The sequence below is a fragment of the Eublepharis macularius genome, chromosome 2 (assembly GCF_028583425.1).
Source record: "Eublepharis macularius isolate TG4126 chromosome 2, MPM_Emac_v1.0, whole genome shotgun sequence".
Classification (NCBI taxonomy): Eukaryota; Metazoa; Chordata; class Lepidosauria; order Squamata; family Eublepharidae; genus Eublepharis; species Eublepharis macularius.
In genome coordinates this window covers 230850823-230863707 of record NC_072791.1, presented here as the reverse complement: position 1 = coordinate 230863707, position 12885 = coordinate 230850823, and the positions used below count along the sequence as shown (strand labels likewise).

The 12885-nt window shown below is 45.1% G+C and overlaps 1 protein-coding gene across 4 annotated transcripts in view; it reads left to right on the top strand.

The window, feature by feature from the left end:
• The window catches only part of PARD3B (par-3 family cell polarity regulator beta), a 946974-nt gene that overhangs the window by 436636 nt on the left and 497453 nt on the right, over positions 1-12885 (top strand). For 3 of the 4 annotated variants that reach the window (XM_054971072.1, XM_054971071.1, XM_054971074.1), the window contains exons 14-15: positions 4927-5026; positions 8070-8185. The exons of the other annotated variant lie outside the window; for it this stretch is intronic. In XM_054971072.1, the coding sequence (XP_054827047.1) occupies positions 4927-5026; positions 8070-8185 (216 nt within the window). The remainder of the gene's footprint in view (positions 1-4926; positions 5027-8069; positions 8186-12885) is intronic. 4 annotated transcript variants of the gene reach the window in all.

Genomic DNA, 12885 nt, shown 5'->3' with positions numbered 1-12885 from the left:
GGTGCAGCCCCACATGGGGACTGCGCATGCGCAGGCCAGCCGACGGAGGATTTTACAATGCTTTCTAGAGCTCCAAAGGGACCGCTGCTCATGTGCCACAGCAACCATTCCTGCCCAAACGGTCACGTGATTCAACGGCAAGCAACGGCCCCTTCCCTCAGTTCTCTTCTTGCTGCCGCTTGAGGAGGAACTTCACTCTTGAGCTCCAGTATTAGATCGTTATTCTTCGTGATTTACCGGTACTGAAATCCTGGACTGTTTTCTGACTACGTATTTGCCTGCTGATTTGGTCAGAAAGTGAGTTGGGATTACACATTAACCTATTGGAGTTGAGAGCAATATGATTTGCGCTTATCTTGTTTCAGGCTTACTATGAAACCAGAATGTATCGGTGCAAATAGACAACACCACTGCAATGTACTATGTAAACCGTCAAGGTGGTACTGCATCCCTAAAGCTCTGCAAAGAAGCTGTGACTCTTTGGCATTGGGCTATTGCAAACAAGGTGTCTGTTCAGGTGATCCATATTGCGGGTACAGACTGTGCAAAAGCGGATGTACTCAGCAGGGTCATTGTATCAAACCGTGAATGGGCCTTGAATGACAAATACCTTACTCCGATTTTCAACTGGTGGAGTACACCGTACATAGATGTTTTTGCAACATCGGGCAATTCAAAAGCCAAGGTGTTTTGTTCCAGGGCAGGGGGTGACCCTCTGTCCATTGGGAACACATTCCAGATGACCTGGACAAACAGGTTCTACTACATGTTTCCCCCGATCCCTCTTCTGACAAGGGTACTGTGTAAGATAGAGGGACAACACCAATGCTATACTGATAGCACCATTTTGGCCAAGGCAGGTGTGGTTGCCCAAGCTTCTATAACTGTCCAGACGGACATATGTCAAGTTGCCCAGGCAACCAGATTTACTGTGCAGTGGAGCGTTGTTCCATCACGACCCAGAAAGTCTGCATCTGACAGTGTGGAGGATTCAACCTCACAGTTAGAGTGTTCATCCCAGGTTCAGGAGGTCCTTCTAAATGCTAGAAGGCCTGTGACTAGAAAGTCTTATGCAGCTAAATGGGCTAGATTTTTGGCCTGGACAGAGATTAGAGGTGTGGCAGCTGCATCATGTCCACTAAACCTGATATTTGATTATCTATGTGAGCTGAAGTCAAATGGGCTAGGAGTGTCATCACTAAAAGTGCATTTAGCTGCTATTTCCTCAGTCCATCAACAGGTGGAGGGACAGTCAGTATTTTCCCATTTGAGATCTCGCCAGTTTATGAGGGGAATGTCTAACCTATATCCGCCTGTATCATTGCCAGCTCCCCAATGGTCCTTGTCACTAGCGTTGGCATGGCTGATGCTGCCACCGTTCGCACCATTAGCTACTTGCCCTTTGGTTGTCTTATCGTATAAGGTAGCATTTTAAGTTGCAGTTACCTCTGCTAGGAGGGTGAGCGAGTTGGCAGCACTTAGGGTTGACCCTCCATTTCTGAAGTTTCACCCTGATAAAGTGGTGCTTAGGCCTATCTTGCAATTCCTACCAAAAGTAGTAACTGCTTTCCACTTGTGAGCGCCGGCTCCACCCGCCGCGCCGGTCCCTCCCTCCGCCATGACAGGTCCTGCGGAAGGGCCCTCCCTGTGCCTCAGATGTAGGGAGGGGAGGGGGTTGAAGGCACCCCGCTTCCTCCCTCTACCCCACTGGACTCTGGCTCCAGTGTCCTCTCTCTCTCTCTCTCCGTTGCTCCAGTTGCTCCAGCCTCCTCCTCCCTGGCGTCCTTGGGAGGGCCCTTCTTATTGCCTCTTCCCCGCCACCACAGCCAATCCTGCCATCCCCACCTCTCCGTGCCTGTCCCGCTGAGTCTAGCTTGCCCTCCACCCTGTCCCTCATGCTAGTGGCCCAACCCGGCCCTGCTTTGCTCCCAAATGCCCCTCCCCCAGGCCTTCCTCCCCGCCTCCCTTCTGCTGCCCTTTCCCCCGCCCCTCTCCAGCCAGGGATGGGGGCACCTCTGCCCGTCCCGGCACTGCCCTAGCTCTGGCTGCCGGGCGAGGCGCCGGTCCCGGCGGCCTGGGCGTCGGGGCTGTTCGTTGGGCCTCTGTCAGCCGCGCACTCGAGGGCTGCCTCCTCCCCGGCAGCCCCGGCCTCACCGAGCTGTGGCTCAGCTGGGTGGCGGCCGGCGAGGCTTCCAGCGCGGACTGCGTCGCGTCCTCCGGCCCGGCCCCCACCGCGGGCATCTTCGGGGCCGCTGCAGCTGAGCTCCCCATCGTCGGCCGGCCCACGGGGGGGGTCCCAGCTGCCTCCCCCCCGCTGACCAGGTAAGGGGGGGTGCGCGGCGGGGCTGCCAGGAGGCCAGGCCTCCCGGTGGGAGGGAGGCAGCCCCAGCCCCCGGGCCAAGTCCGGCAGAGCCGGACACCACTTAGCACAGGAAATTTCCCTACCAGTTTTTTCCCCAAACCCTGTGTCAAAGGGACAATGAGCCTTACACACACTTGATTTGAAAAGAGCATTAGCCTTTTATTTTAACAGAACAAAACATTTTTGAGATACCACACGTCTGTTTGTTTTGGTGGTATGAATAAGGGTAAGAAGGCATCTTCACAGACAGTGTCACAATGGATTGTCCTTGCAATTGAGAAAGCATGTAACATGGCTGGACTGCAATGTCCCTTGAGGGTAAAAGCCCATTCAACAAGGTCTCAGGCAGCATCCTCGGCCCTTATTTAGGGTGTTCCTTTTATACAGATTTGTAAAGCAGGCACATGGGCTTCTGCTGACACGTTTGTAAAGCATTATGCAGTAGATGTAAATGCAAACCAGGATGTAACAGTTGCGAGATCCTTGATTACCTGACTGCTAATGCGCAGAAAAGCATTGGTGCTTTTCAGAAGTTTTTCTGGTCCAAAGGGGGTTGTAATATTGAAGCTGCTATTAAGCTATATTCTATATAAGTATTACCTCAATTATTATATGGAGCTCCATTGTTACTCCAGACTGAATTGACCTTGCTTGTTGTGGATTTTCCGGGCTGTATTGCCATGGTCTTGGCATTGTAGTTCATATAAATGAGACTCCAGTGATGGCGTGCAATCTTGGGGAAAGAGATCCACAAATACAATCATCAGGCCAGCAGTGGCAGTTCATTCCTGGTAACCAAAAAGGAAAGCTTCCAGTATACTTCAGTATAAGAATAACAACTCTTTTAAATGCCGTAGGTAACTTAGGGAGGGAGAAGTTATATGTTGGGTTGTGATGCAGCAGCAGTGTCATGAGTGGAGCAGACAGCGTCTCACAGACACATCGCACCAGACAGTGGGTACCAAAGGAGACTTCGTGGGTTTTCACCATGGAACCAGTATCTTGGAGTCTATAATGTCATCATTCTTCCATTCATAAATAAGTGGATTTACAGGACAGCAGCTTGCTTTACCTTTGTGTAGCTGGAAGCAAGAAACTAAGCCCTGCTAGGTACTAGATACATAACTTGAGGATCTAGCCTAGCCATCATTAACCTTGATGATACCTGGTTGAGTGTGTCAGGCTATGGCATTCCAGTTGGCTATAGTCTGCCTTCCTCCCTTCTGCAAGAAGACAAGGTCTTTTGATTTCAAAAGGTTTTATTAGAAAGACAGCATTTAGGCCCAGCTGTCCACATTCCAGGACCAAGCAGATCCTGGCTGAGCAAAGCTTTGTTAGGAATGAGTTACAAAATGAAAGTTGTTACACTTCAAAGTTTGAGTTCCCAGCCTCCCCCCAGAGTTCTCATAGCAGGCAGCTTTTCTGTGGGAACGCTGGTTCCTCAAGGTCGTCTTAGGAAGAAAGCAGATAAGACGCAGCATCCTCTCCCATGTAAATGTACTTGAAGGGGCCTAGAAGGGAGAGAGACTAAACAACTACAGAAATTAATATGGCGTTACATAGGCTACATTTCCCCAGCATGGCAGATCCTGACAGAGTGTAGCTGGAAATATTCTCAGTATTATTGTTCTTTAGGGACCCTTAATAGGTATGTTAGTTGAAATGTCAGAGATAGAGATGTAAAGTCATGATTAATAGTTGGAAAACTATAAAGTGATAGAACAGGGGGATGAGAGTTGAAAGATTATGTCACAAATACCTGAAAAGGTTGCCATACAGGAAAACAAGTAATAGTTGAAATCAAGGACTGAATTTGTGTAATAGCTGTGATGATTTGGGAAGCTATTTGCATTTTGGGTCTTAATTAGGGTTGCCAGGTGTCCGGTTTTCACTCAGACGGTCTGGCATTTTGTTGGACTGGCTGGGGAAAACATTCTCCAAATACTGGACAACTGAGGGAGGGAGGAAAAGCGGAGGAATGGGGAGGGAGCAGTGCAGCGTGGAGGAAGCCAGCTGACCCACTCACTGCTGCGCAACAAGCAGTTAATGGGCTTGGCCAAGAGACAAGGTTGGGAGCAAGGAAGGATTACGTATGGATGGCTTTCAGTCTGGTAAGCTAGAAACACCTGCTGCTGCCCACCGTTATTGGAAAAGAAATAGAAATGGCCGGGCATTTGACAGTGCAGCTCATGGTGCTACTGAGCAATTGCTGGATGTTTAGTTCAAGCATCATAAGCTTGTGAGTGTGTGCAGAGAGAAAGACTATTCATTGAAATTAATAAAACTAATATAGAACTTTGACTCCTCTTCACCATAAGGAGAATTTCAATGTGTTTATCTTTAATTATGCATGTGCAAACGGGAAAATCAGGTCTTTTGAAAATCCTAAGGGATATATTTTCTGCTTGGTGTAATTTTAATTCTAGTTTAGTTAGTTTGGAGATTTGTATAATTTGTTACTAGCTTCAAGTGATGTTCAGGCTTGCCAGTTGCGCTCTTGATCAGCAAACATGTAATATATTTTCTCTTGTCACAGTCTGTATGTTGTTGTTTTTTAATTTCAGAGCTTTGTACATCTCAGCAGGGCCTGGCTGAAAATGAAATCCCACCTCCTTTGCCTCCTCATCCCAGTGACGATGAACTGCTCACAGATTATAATCATAGGTTTGAAGATGCTTATTATTTATGGTTTGGTTGCTGTTGATAGGAATGCCGCTTCTCTGTGCTGTGTGAAAAAACCATATAGCTTTATTTGCAACAGATGTACACCGTTCCTTATCTGTCAGGCTGTATAAGAATACATGCGTTTATAATAGCTATCGTTAAAATGCTAGATGGTCATTATTCCCATTTCAAAGATGGGGACTGAGGCATGATGATTTCCCCAAAGCTGAAATTAGAGACTCCCCTAAGGCTAATACATATATCGGCTGATCTGATACGGCTCTTGGTGGTAAAACTGACACTGATGTTTATTTTGAACATCAGTGTGATTTATGCTTCCTTAAGAATTGTATTGCAGTCTGCCTATGTCTAGTTATATGAGGGCTAAGAAGGAGAGAAGTACATTCCCTGCCTTTCCTCTCCTAGAGCATTTTTTCTTTTTCCTGACAACCTCAGTAAGGAAAATGGTGAAAACACCACTAACAATTCTGAGAAGGGTTGCTACTTCACCAGAATTTAAGGACTGAAACCTTGTAAAGAATCTTCGCTAAGTGGGGAACCTGGTTAACCACAAGGGTACTTTGGGAAGTGGCTGGGCGAGGGGAGGCTGGGCACGATCCCATGGTCTCCCAAAACAGCATTTCAAACCAGAGGTCTTTTGTTACATTTGCATTGGTATTTGATGAGATTTTGCATTAGAGTGCTATGGCAGTTGGGAACGGTTAACTTTTTAAAGATACAACTGTCAGGGCTAGGTAGCAACACACAACAAAGGGTTGCAAGTGATTCTCAGTAGCAGCAGGTGGTTGCAAAGGGCTTAGAAGAGAAAGTTTGCAGGTGTGGCAGCCAGTATTGTGGGACTGAGGGACAGTAAAGGATACCGACAGTTTTCACTGCCTTTTCTATCCACATGTCCCATAATTGGAGTGTGGATTCTGGAGTAGGAGAGAAAAAGTACAGAAGAGAACAACCAAGATAATTAAGGAGTTGCAACACCTTTCCTATGAAGAAAGGCTGAAGAGTTTGGGACTCACCCTAGCTTTCCTACTAGGTGTGTTTGTTGACTGGATACTTGCATGCTTGAACTTGTGGACGAGGCGTATATAGATGTGAATCATAGGTGGAATTTTGTTGGTGCATGGAGGGGGCTGATTTTTGCCAAACTGCCCACCCCCACCCCAAGAGACCTCTGATTCCCTTCCAAGTTATTCTTGCAGGTTTCTTGCTCCCTTTTTATGGGCAGCATATTGGGAGGGTATTTCAATTTGCCATGGGAGAGGGAATTGGTAGAAATCTATGCAGGATCCAACCCATTATGCAGTGGCTAGTAGTTTTAAAACCAGTGGTAACACTGATGTATGGGGCAGCTCGACTTTTTTAGGTTTTTGAGTATCATATAAAACACTGTGGCAAATTAGTCTGCCTTATTAATTATTAGGATGTTCACAAAGTGGATAGATACAAGGTGAAATGCAATACTAGTAGCTCTGGCTGTGTTGTCCCCATTATATGGCCTTTTTTGCATGGGTGATTTTCGCTGCTTTTGACCCCATACCGCTTCAGGTTTTCTTCAAAATTTCAGATAACAGATGGACAGACAGACAAGTTTATTGTATGTGGCCATAGGCCTTTACAAGTTAGAAACATATTTACAGTTCTAAAATATTAAAATTTCTAAAATTACATCTTTCTCTAAAATTTAACATCTGGACACAAAAATTACCATTCATTTCAACAGACTGCTTTCTTAAGAACCACATTTGCTCTAATTTTTCTGGCAGCTAGAGCAAAAAGTGCCATCTTGTTGGAAACAACGGGATCTACACCTGAAAATCCCAGATGCTTAACTCCCCTTTCAGATTTCAGTGCACCGTTTTCAAGATTTCTCTTTGGTTTTTCTGCCAGCGCTTATTCCCTGATTATTTTCTTGATGCAGTTTTGAGTCTGCTTTTTCAATCATGCAGAATTTTCCATTCGTTCCGCCCCCATCCCGTTCCACCCCCCCCCCTTGCAGGCCACTTCTTGCTAATTGGTCTCAGGTCCTCCCTCCCTCTTCCCTTCGTCTCTCTCCTTTCCCAAGAAGCTGCTGCTTTTTTTTTTTTAGAAAACCTTATGATGTTATAACATTGTAACATTGTTATTTCATTGTGTTGGTTTGCCCCGTGGTGCTGGCCTCTGCCTCTCAGCTCTGGGTCAGCCTTCACAGGCTCTCCAGTTTGGACAGTGGGGTGGGGTTGTAAATCCTAAACAAAAATGGTTACGTGGAGCATGTTACCAAGAATGATGATGTTATATAACATCATAACCTCATGATCTTTGTGTTGTGATTAGATGGATCTCTTTTAGGTTTCTGTGCTTTTTGGTTTAAAAGTCCCGTGTTTGGGATGACTGTGCCAACAGTGCGTGTGTATCATGTTGGGTTTCTTTTCGGTTTCATTTCTCTTTTGTTACTTTTCCCTACTGCTAACGCCTTAGCGCTGGGTGCTTTTGGTCAGCATAACGTCATACCAACATAATGTAATAATGCAATTGGGCATATACAAAAATAAAAAGGGTGGTGGTCGTGACGTGATGGCACTGATGATGCCAACGTTGACATGCACACCTCACCACAAAGCCCTCTTTATTTCGTGGAGGTGTGGACAAAAAAAGATGGCTCCCACATCAGGGCCCTTTTCACACTGCTTACCTGCTGCCGCAACGATGCGAAATATCGCGCAAAAACCGTGGAACATCTCATTTTCTCGCGCGAGATTTGCACGACGTCGCAGGAGTAAAAATGGTGCGTGGAAAGGTTGGTGACCCAAATGAATCTGATCCTTAAGGAGAAAACACTCAAAGAGAGAGGAGTAAATCACCCATGCAGAAAAAGCCGTATATCTAAGTCAAATCAGATTTAAGAGAGCTGTTAACTGATAAAAGAAACCTTGATGACTTAAAATAACTAGGGAATTGAGGCATGTATTCACTTCCATAGGATTTAATTCATCCGTTTTTGAGCTGGTGTCTAATCCTATTTTTTTGGCATGTCTTTTTCTTGCAGCTCAGTAGCAGATTCAGTTGCATATTTACCAGATCAGCACATCCACTTCAGATCACTGACACTGGCCAAGCAGACGGAATCAATTAATCTGAAAGCCTCTAAGAGCATGGATCTTGGTGAGAATGGGCGGGATAACAATGATAGTACTTTCTGAGCATTGCTATGCATTTCCTTTAAAAAAAAACCCAACCAGCACACACACACAACTTGAAGAAAAGCATACAGAGGAAACATAATGGCAGGGACAGTTATCTGTCCCCTACGATTTGTTGGGGCCATGTTGGAAAGTTCTCAAAAGATGGAAGAACAGTTTCTCAATAGAGAAATGGGAGTGCTTGCGCAGGGTTGTTGTGGTTTTATGACATATGAACAGCTGCTGTCAAAAGCCAGCAAGCAGGTGTCGCGTCTTCTCCTGCCCCCTCCCACCTGGTAATATGCTGTAGAATAAAACGCATGTTGTGATGTCATGCTTTGAGCTTCCCCACTTGCACCACGAACTGCAGCTGATGAAAGAAGGCAAGGAAACTCTTAGTACGATTGTAATGATTTGAAGTTAAGTGGTTGCGTTTCTTTCAGTGTTTGGTACGTTACAGAAGAAGAAGGGGGTGAAAGAGCGGGATGAGTGCGTGAAGTGATTGGTTGAAGACTGAGAGTGTGAGTGGAGCCGAGCAGTGTGTGTGGAGAGAGGCAGTCAGCTGTGTGAGTCGGAGCTTAACAGTCAAGCTGTCAGGAGTTAATCGAGTCTTCCAATTAGAATCCAAAATAATGCTGTGAAAGGCATTGGAATTCTAAGGGGGAAACCGAATACTCATAGAGAGCATATTGAGGTCTAGAGAGAATCAGATCTAGATATTGCCAGAGTATCAGGGGAGAGCGAGACGAATAAGCTGGCCGAAATCTGAGTGACAGGTGAGAGAAGTGATTATGACACCTGAGTCAGAAGAATATCATACCCAGTTTTATTTTCTGAAGAAAATTTATCCAACATCCTGAAACCAATACAATTTCATGTACTAATAAAGGTTTATTTTGTTTTTTGTTCACCCTGAAGTTATATGTGATTTCTATATACCAATCTCATCCTTAGGGCCCCATAGTCTCACAAAGGAGCCATAATGCTCCTCCAATATTCAGGGGGAAATTAATTAACCAGATTAGAATCGAATTCCTAGTGGCAGCGTTACCTACCCAGGGTGAAATAACAAGAGGGTTTAAGGCACCAAATCTAACCACAAGATAAAAAGAGAGTCGCGATGGTGATACTAAGGTGATGAGGGACAGAGGAAGAGTTGACAGAGGTGGATGAGGTTTGCTGCAACCACTGCCATGTGTGTATCAAACATCCCGGTCCAGTTTAATTTTGTAAGTGGAAAGAGGAATGAAAAATCTTCCCTTACATCCAGAGGAGTTAGCCGTGTTGTAGTAGCAAAATAAAAAAGGTCCAGTAGCACCTTTAAGACTAACCAATTTTATTGTAGCATAAGCTTTCGAGAATCACGTTCTCTTTGTCAGATGCATGGAGGGCAGAAGGAAACTGGTCAAATATAGAGGAGGAGAGGGGGAGGGGAGGGGGAGGAGGAGAGGGGGGATGTAAACAACTCCTTTGATATGGAGATGCAGACAGCTCCTTTTGGTGTGGGGATCAGTTTGCTTGTGTAAAGGCTCAAAGGAGTTTGCCTTGTTAGTACGTAGTAGCAAAATCCCTTACAGTATCTCTTTCTGTCTCTTTAATACAAATGTTGTTTTGACATTTTTCATGTGGCTCCAGAGAGTGAAAGTTTTACTTCAGAGAAGTAAAAATAATTGCCCTAGTTTTGTGTTAATTGTGCAGATATTAATCTTGGAGCTGTTGCCTGTTTCAGTGAAGGTCTGAAAATGGTAACTTCTTTGCCATTGCTGCCAAACACTTGACTGTCTGTTCCTGGGGACCATTTCCTTTCTCAGTTCTCAGTGGTACCTAGATAATGGTGAAGCCACACATTTACTGTAAATATGCTGCATGACATTGTTATCATCTATGTCAATGTACTTAAAATGTGTATAATTTGCACAAAATGCATGATAAAAGGTTGGAGGCAAAGCCAGTCCAAGTATATCAACACATGGATCTGCCTTATACTAAGTCAGACTATTGGCCTCCCAAGGTCAGTTTGTCTGCTCTGACTGTCAGGGGCTCTTCAGGATCTCAGGCAGAGGACTTCCCCATTGGTTCTAGAACAAATCCTCAAGCAGTCAGTCCTTGAGCATGTAGAAAAGACTGTGATTACTAAGAACCACCTCGGGTTCCTCAAGGACAAGTCATGCCAGACTAACCTTCATCTCCTTGTTTGATAGAGTTGCTGTATTGGTGGATCAGAGAATGCTGTGGGCATAGCTTACCTTGGTTACAGCGAGCCTTTTGGTAAGGTCCCACATAATATTCTTGTTGATCATCTGGTTAAATGTGATTTGGTGAAAAGTGGACACTGCTACTGTTAGGTGGATGTAGTTGGTTGACAGATTGTACACAAAGAGCGCTTGTAAATGGTACCTCCTCATGTGGGAGAGGAGCGACAAGTAGAGTGCCTCATGGATCTGCCCTGGGCCGTTTGTTGCTCAACACCTTCATAAGTGGCAGAGACAACAGCAAAGAAATGTTATTTCTCTGCAACCATCACATTAGTTGATTCATGACCATTTCAGTTGTTGAAGGTATCTTAACATCTTCTAAATCTGAACCTAATAGACAATTAGCTGTGATGCCTCTGCAAAGTTTTTTGCCAATAAACTAGCATGAATACTTGCTGCTTTGGATGTCAGCTGTAATGCAGGTAAGCTGGGAGAAATGTTTAATGCATCATCTGGTCCATGTATGGACTACTTTGACCCAGCTACAGTAATGGATATTGACATGATCCTGGCATCCATGAAAACCACTATTTTTGTACTGGATCTTTGTCCATCTTGGGTGTTAAAATCATGTGAAAACCACATAAATGAGCCCTTGGGGTCTATCATAAATCAGTCACTAACTCGGGGCACCTTCCTTCAGCTACTCAAACAGGTGGGTTATCTGCCCACTAATTTTTTTTAAAAAACCCTTAGACAAAAATTATGTGGCCAGTTACCTCTCTCTAATCTGGACAAAGTGAATAAGAGCAATAGCTGACCAGCTCCAGGTGGTCTTGAATCACTCTGGTGCTTTGGACCCTTTTCAGACTTGATTCAGGCCAGGCTATGGGATGGAGACAGTTCTGGTGGCTCTACTTGATGATTGCCACCTGAATGTAGACAAAGGGAATGCTTCTTTGTTACTCCTAGATCTGTTTGCAGCATTCGATACAGTAGACCATGCTGTCTCATTGCGGCATTTGAAGGCTGAAGTGTGTATATATCAAGGGATGTTCCTTGGACTACTTCAAATAATTTCTCATGGAATAGACTCAAAGGGTTGCTGTTGAAGATCAGATATCTGGACAGTGGGAATTATCTTGCAGGGTTCCATGGAGCACAATCTTATCCCCCATATTCATTGTCTGTCTTCTGTGCAGTCCCACATGAGATTGTGCATGCGGAGGCCTGCCGATCGGTAACATTTCAAAGGGGGCTCTCATCTCCCCAGTGCGCATGCATGGCTTTTCATGCCTAATGGTGCTGGGAGACGGTGCCCCCTCCCCTCAGTTCCTTCTTTGCTGCTGACCAGGAAGGTTCTTCTTGTCTGTGTGCATTCTGGAAGAGAAAGTGAAAGAGAGCTAATCATGGCTGATAGAAGTTGGTGGTGGAGGCAGACACCTGACACTGAGCTCTGCGGTTTGCTTTTATTTTTGTGCTCTATTTAGCCTTGATAAGCCTGTTTTTTATCAACTCTTTTTACTACTTCTGGTCTATAACTTAGCTGCCTGCTGCCAGTTACAGTGTGGGCTGTTTTCTTTCTGATTATGGCGAGGTGCTTCACGCTTGGATGGTTGCTGCCGAGCTCTGCTCTGCTTAGTGTTATTGCTGTCTCCAATTAACCTTGGGCCGCTTGGATCCTACTCACAGAATAAGGGAACCAAAGGGAGTTTAAGCTATAAATTTTTCGGGAAGATCTACACAGTAAAGAGTAACCAGCAGCTGGGTCTGCTTCCTGGGGACACCGCAGACAATGAAAAGAAATAAAAGCAAGAAGAGGACTAGGAATAATTCTAATGCTGATTCCTCACCGACTACTCAACAAAAAGCCTTAAAACAACTACATATAGATGACTTGCTAAACATTGGAACTGTAAGTGATCCCTTTCCTCTTGCTGAAAATAGATTCAGCTTACTGGAGCAATTGATGGACTCAACACACACACACACACACACACCAAGTCCCTTGATTGTGCAGCCTTCGGAAGAGCAAGAAAAGCCAATTGAAGGCAACAAAGGGGAGGAGTTTCTCCGAACTTCAGCTCCCCTGAACCCCTAAAGGTAGAGAGTAATGGAACAATCTCAAAATCAAAGCTATATAAAATGATAGGAGATCAATGCCTTCTCACAGCAGAGACAGTTATAGCCGTATTCAAGGAGCTCAACAAAATAAATAGCAAATTGGATATGCTGGAGAGATTGCTAAGGGAAAAATCAGACGGCCTTGGGAATGAGACAGACACAGCCATTAGATCTGTACCAGAAGAGGAGGCTGCCTTCTCTCCAACACAGAAAAGGGACTCAAATTCTGCTAATGATTGCCACTTTAATGTGAGCACAAGGTCTGAGTAATACAGAGGGGAGTCTGTGGTGGAAAAATAACCAGGTGGCGTTGGAAATAGCGCACATCTGGGTGAACACAAACCGGTGGCGAAATAAACAGGAA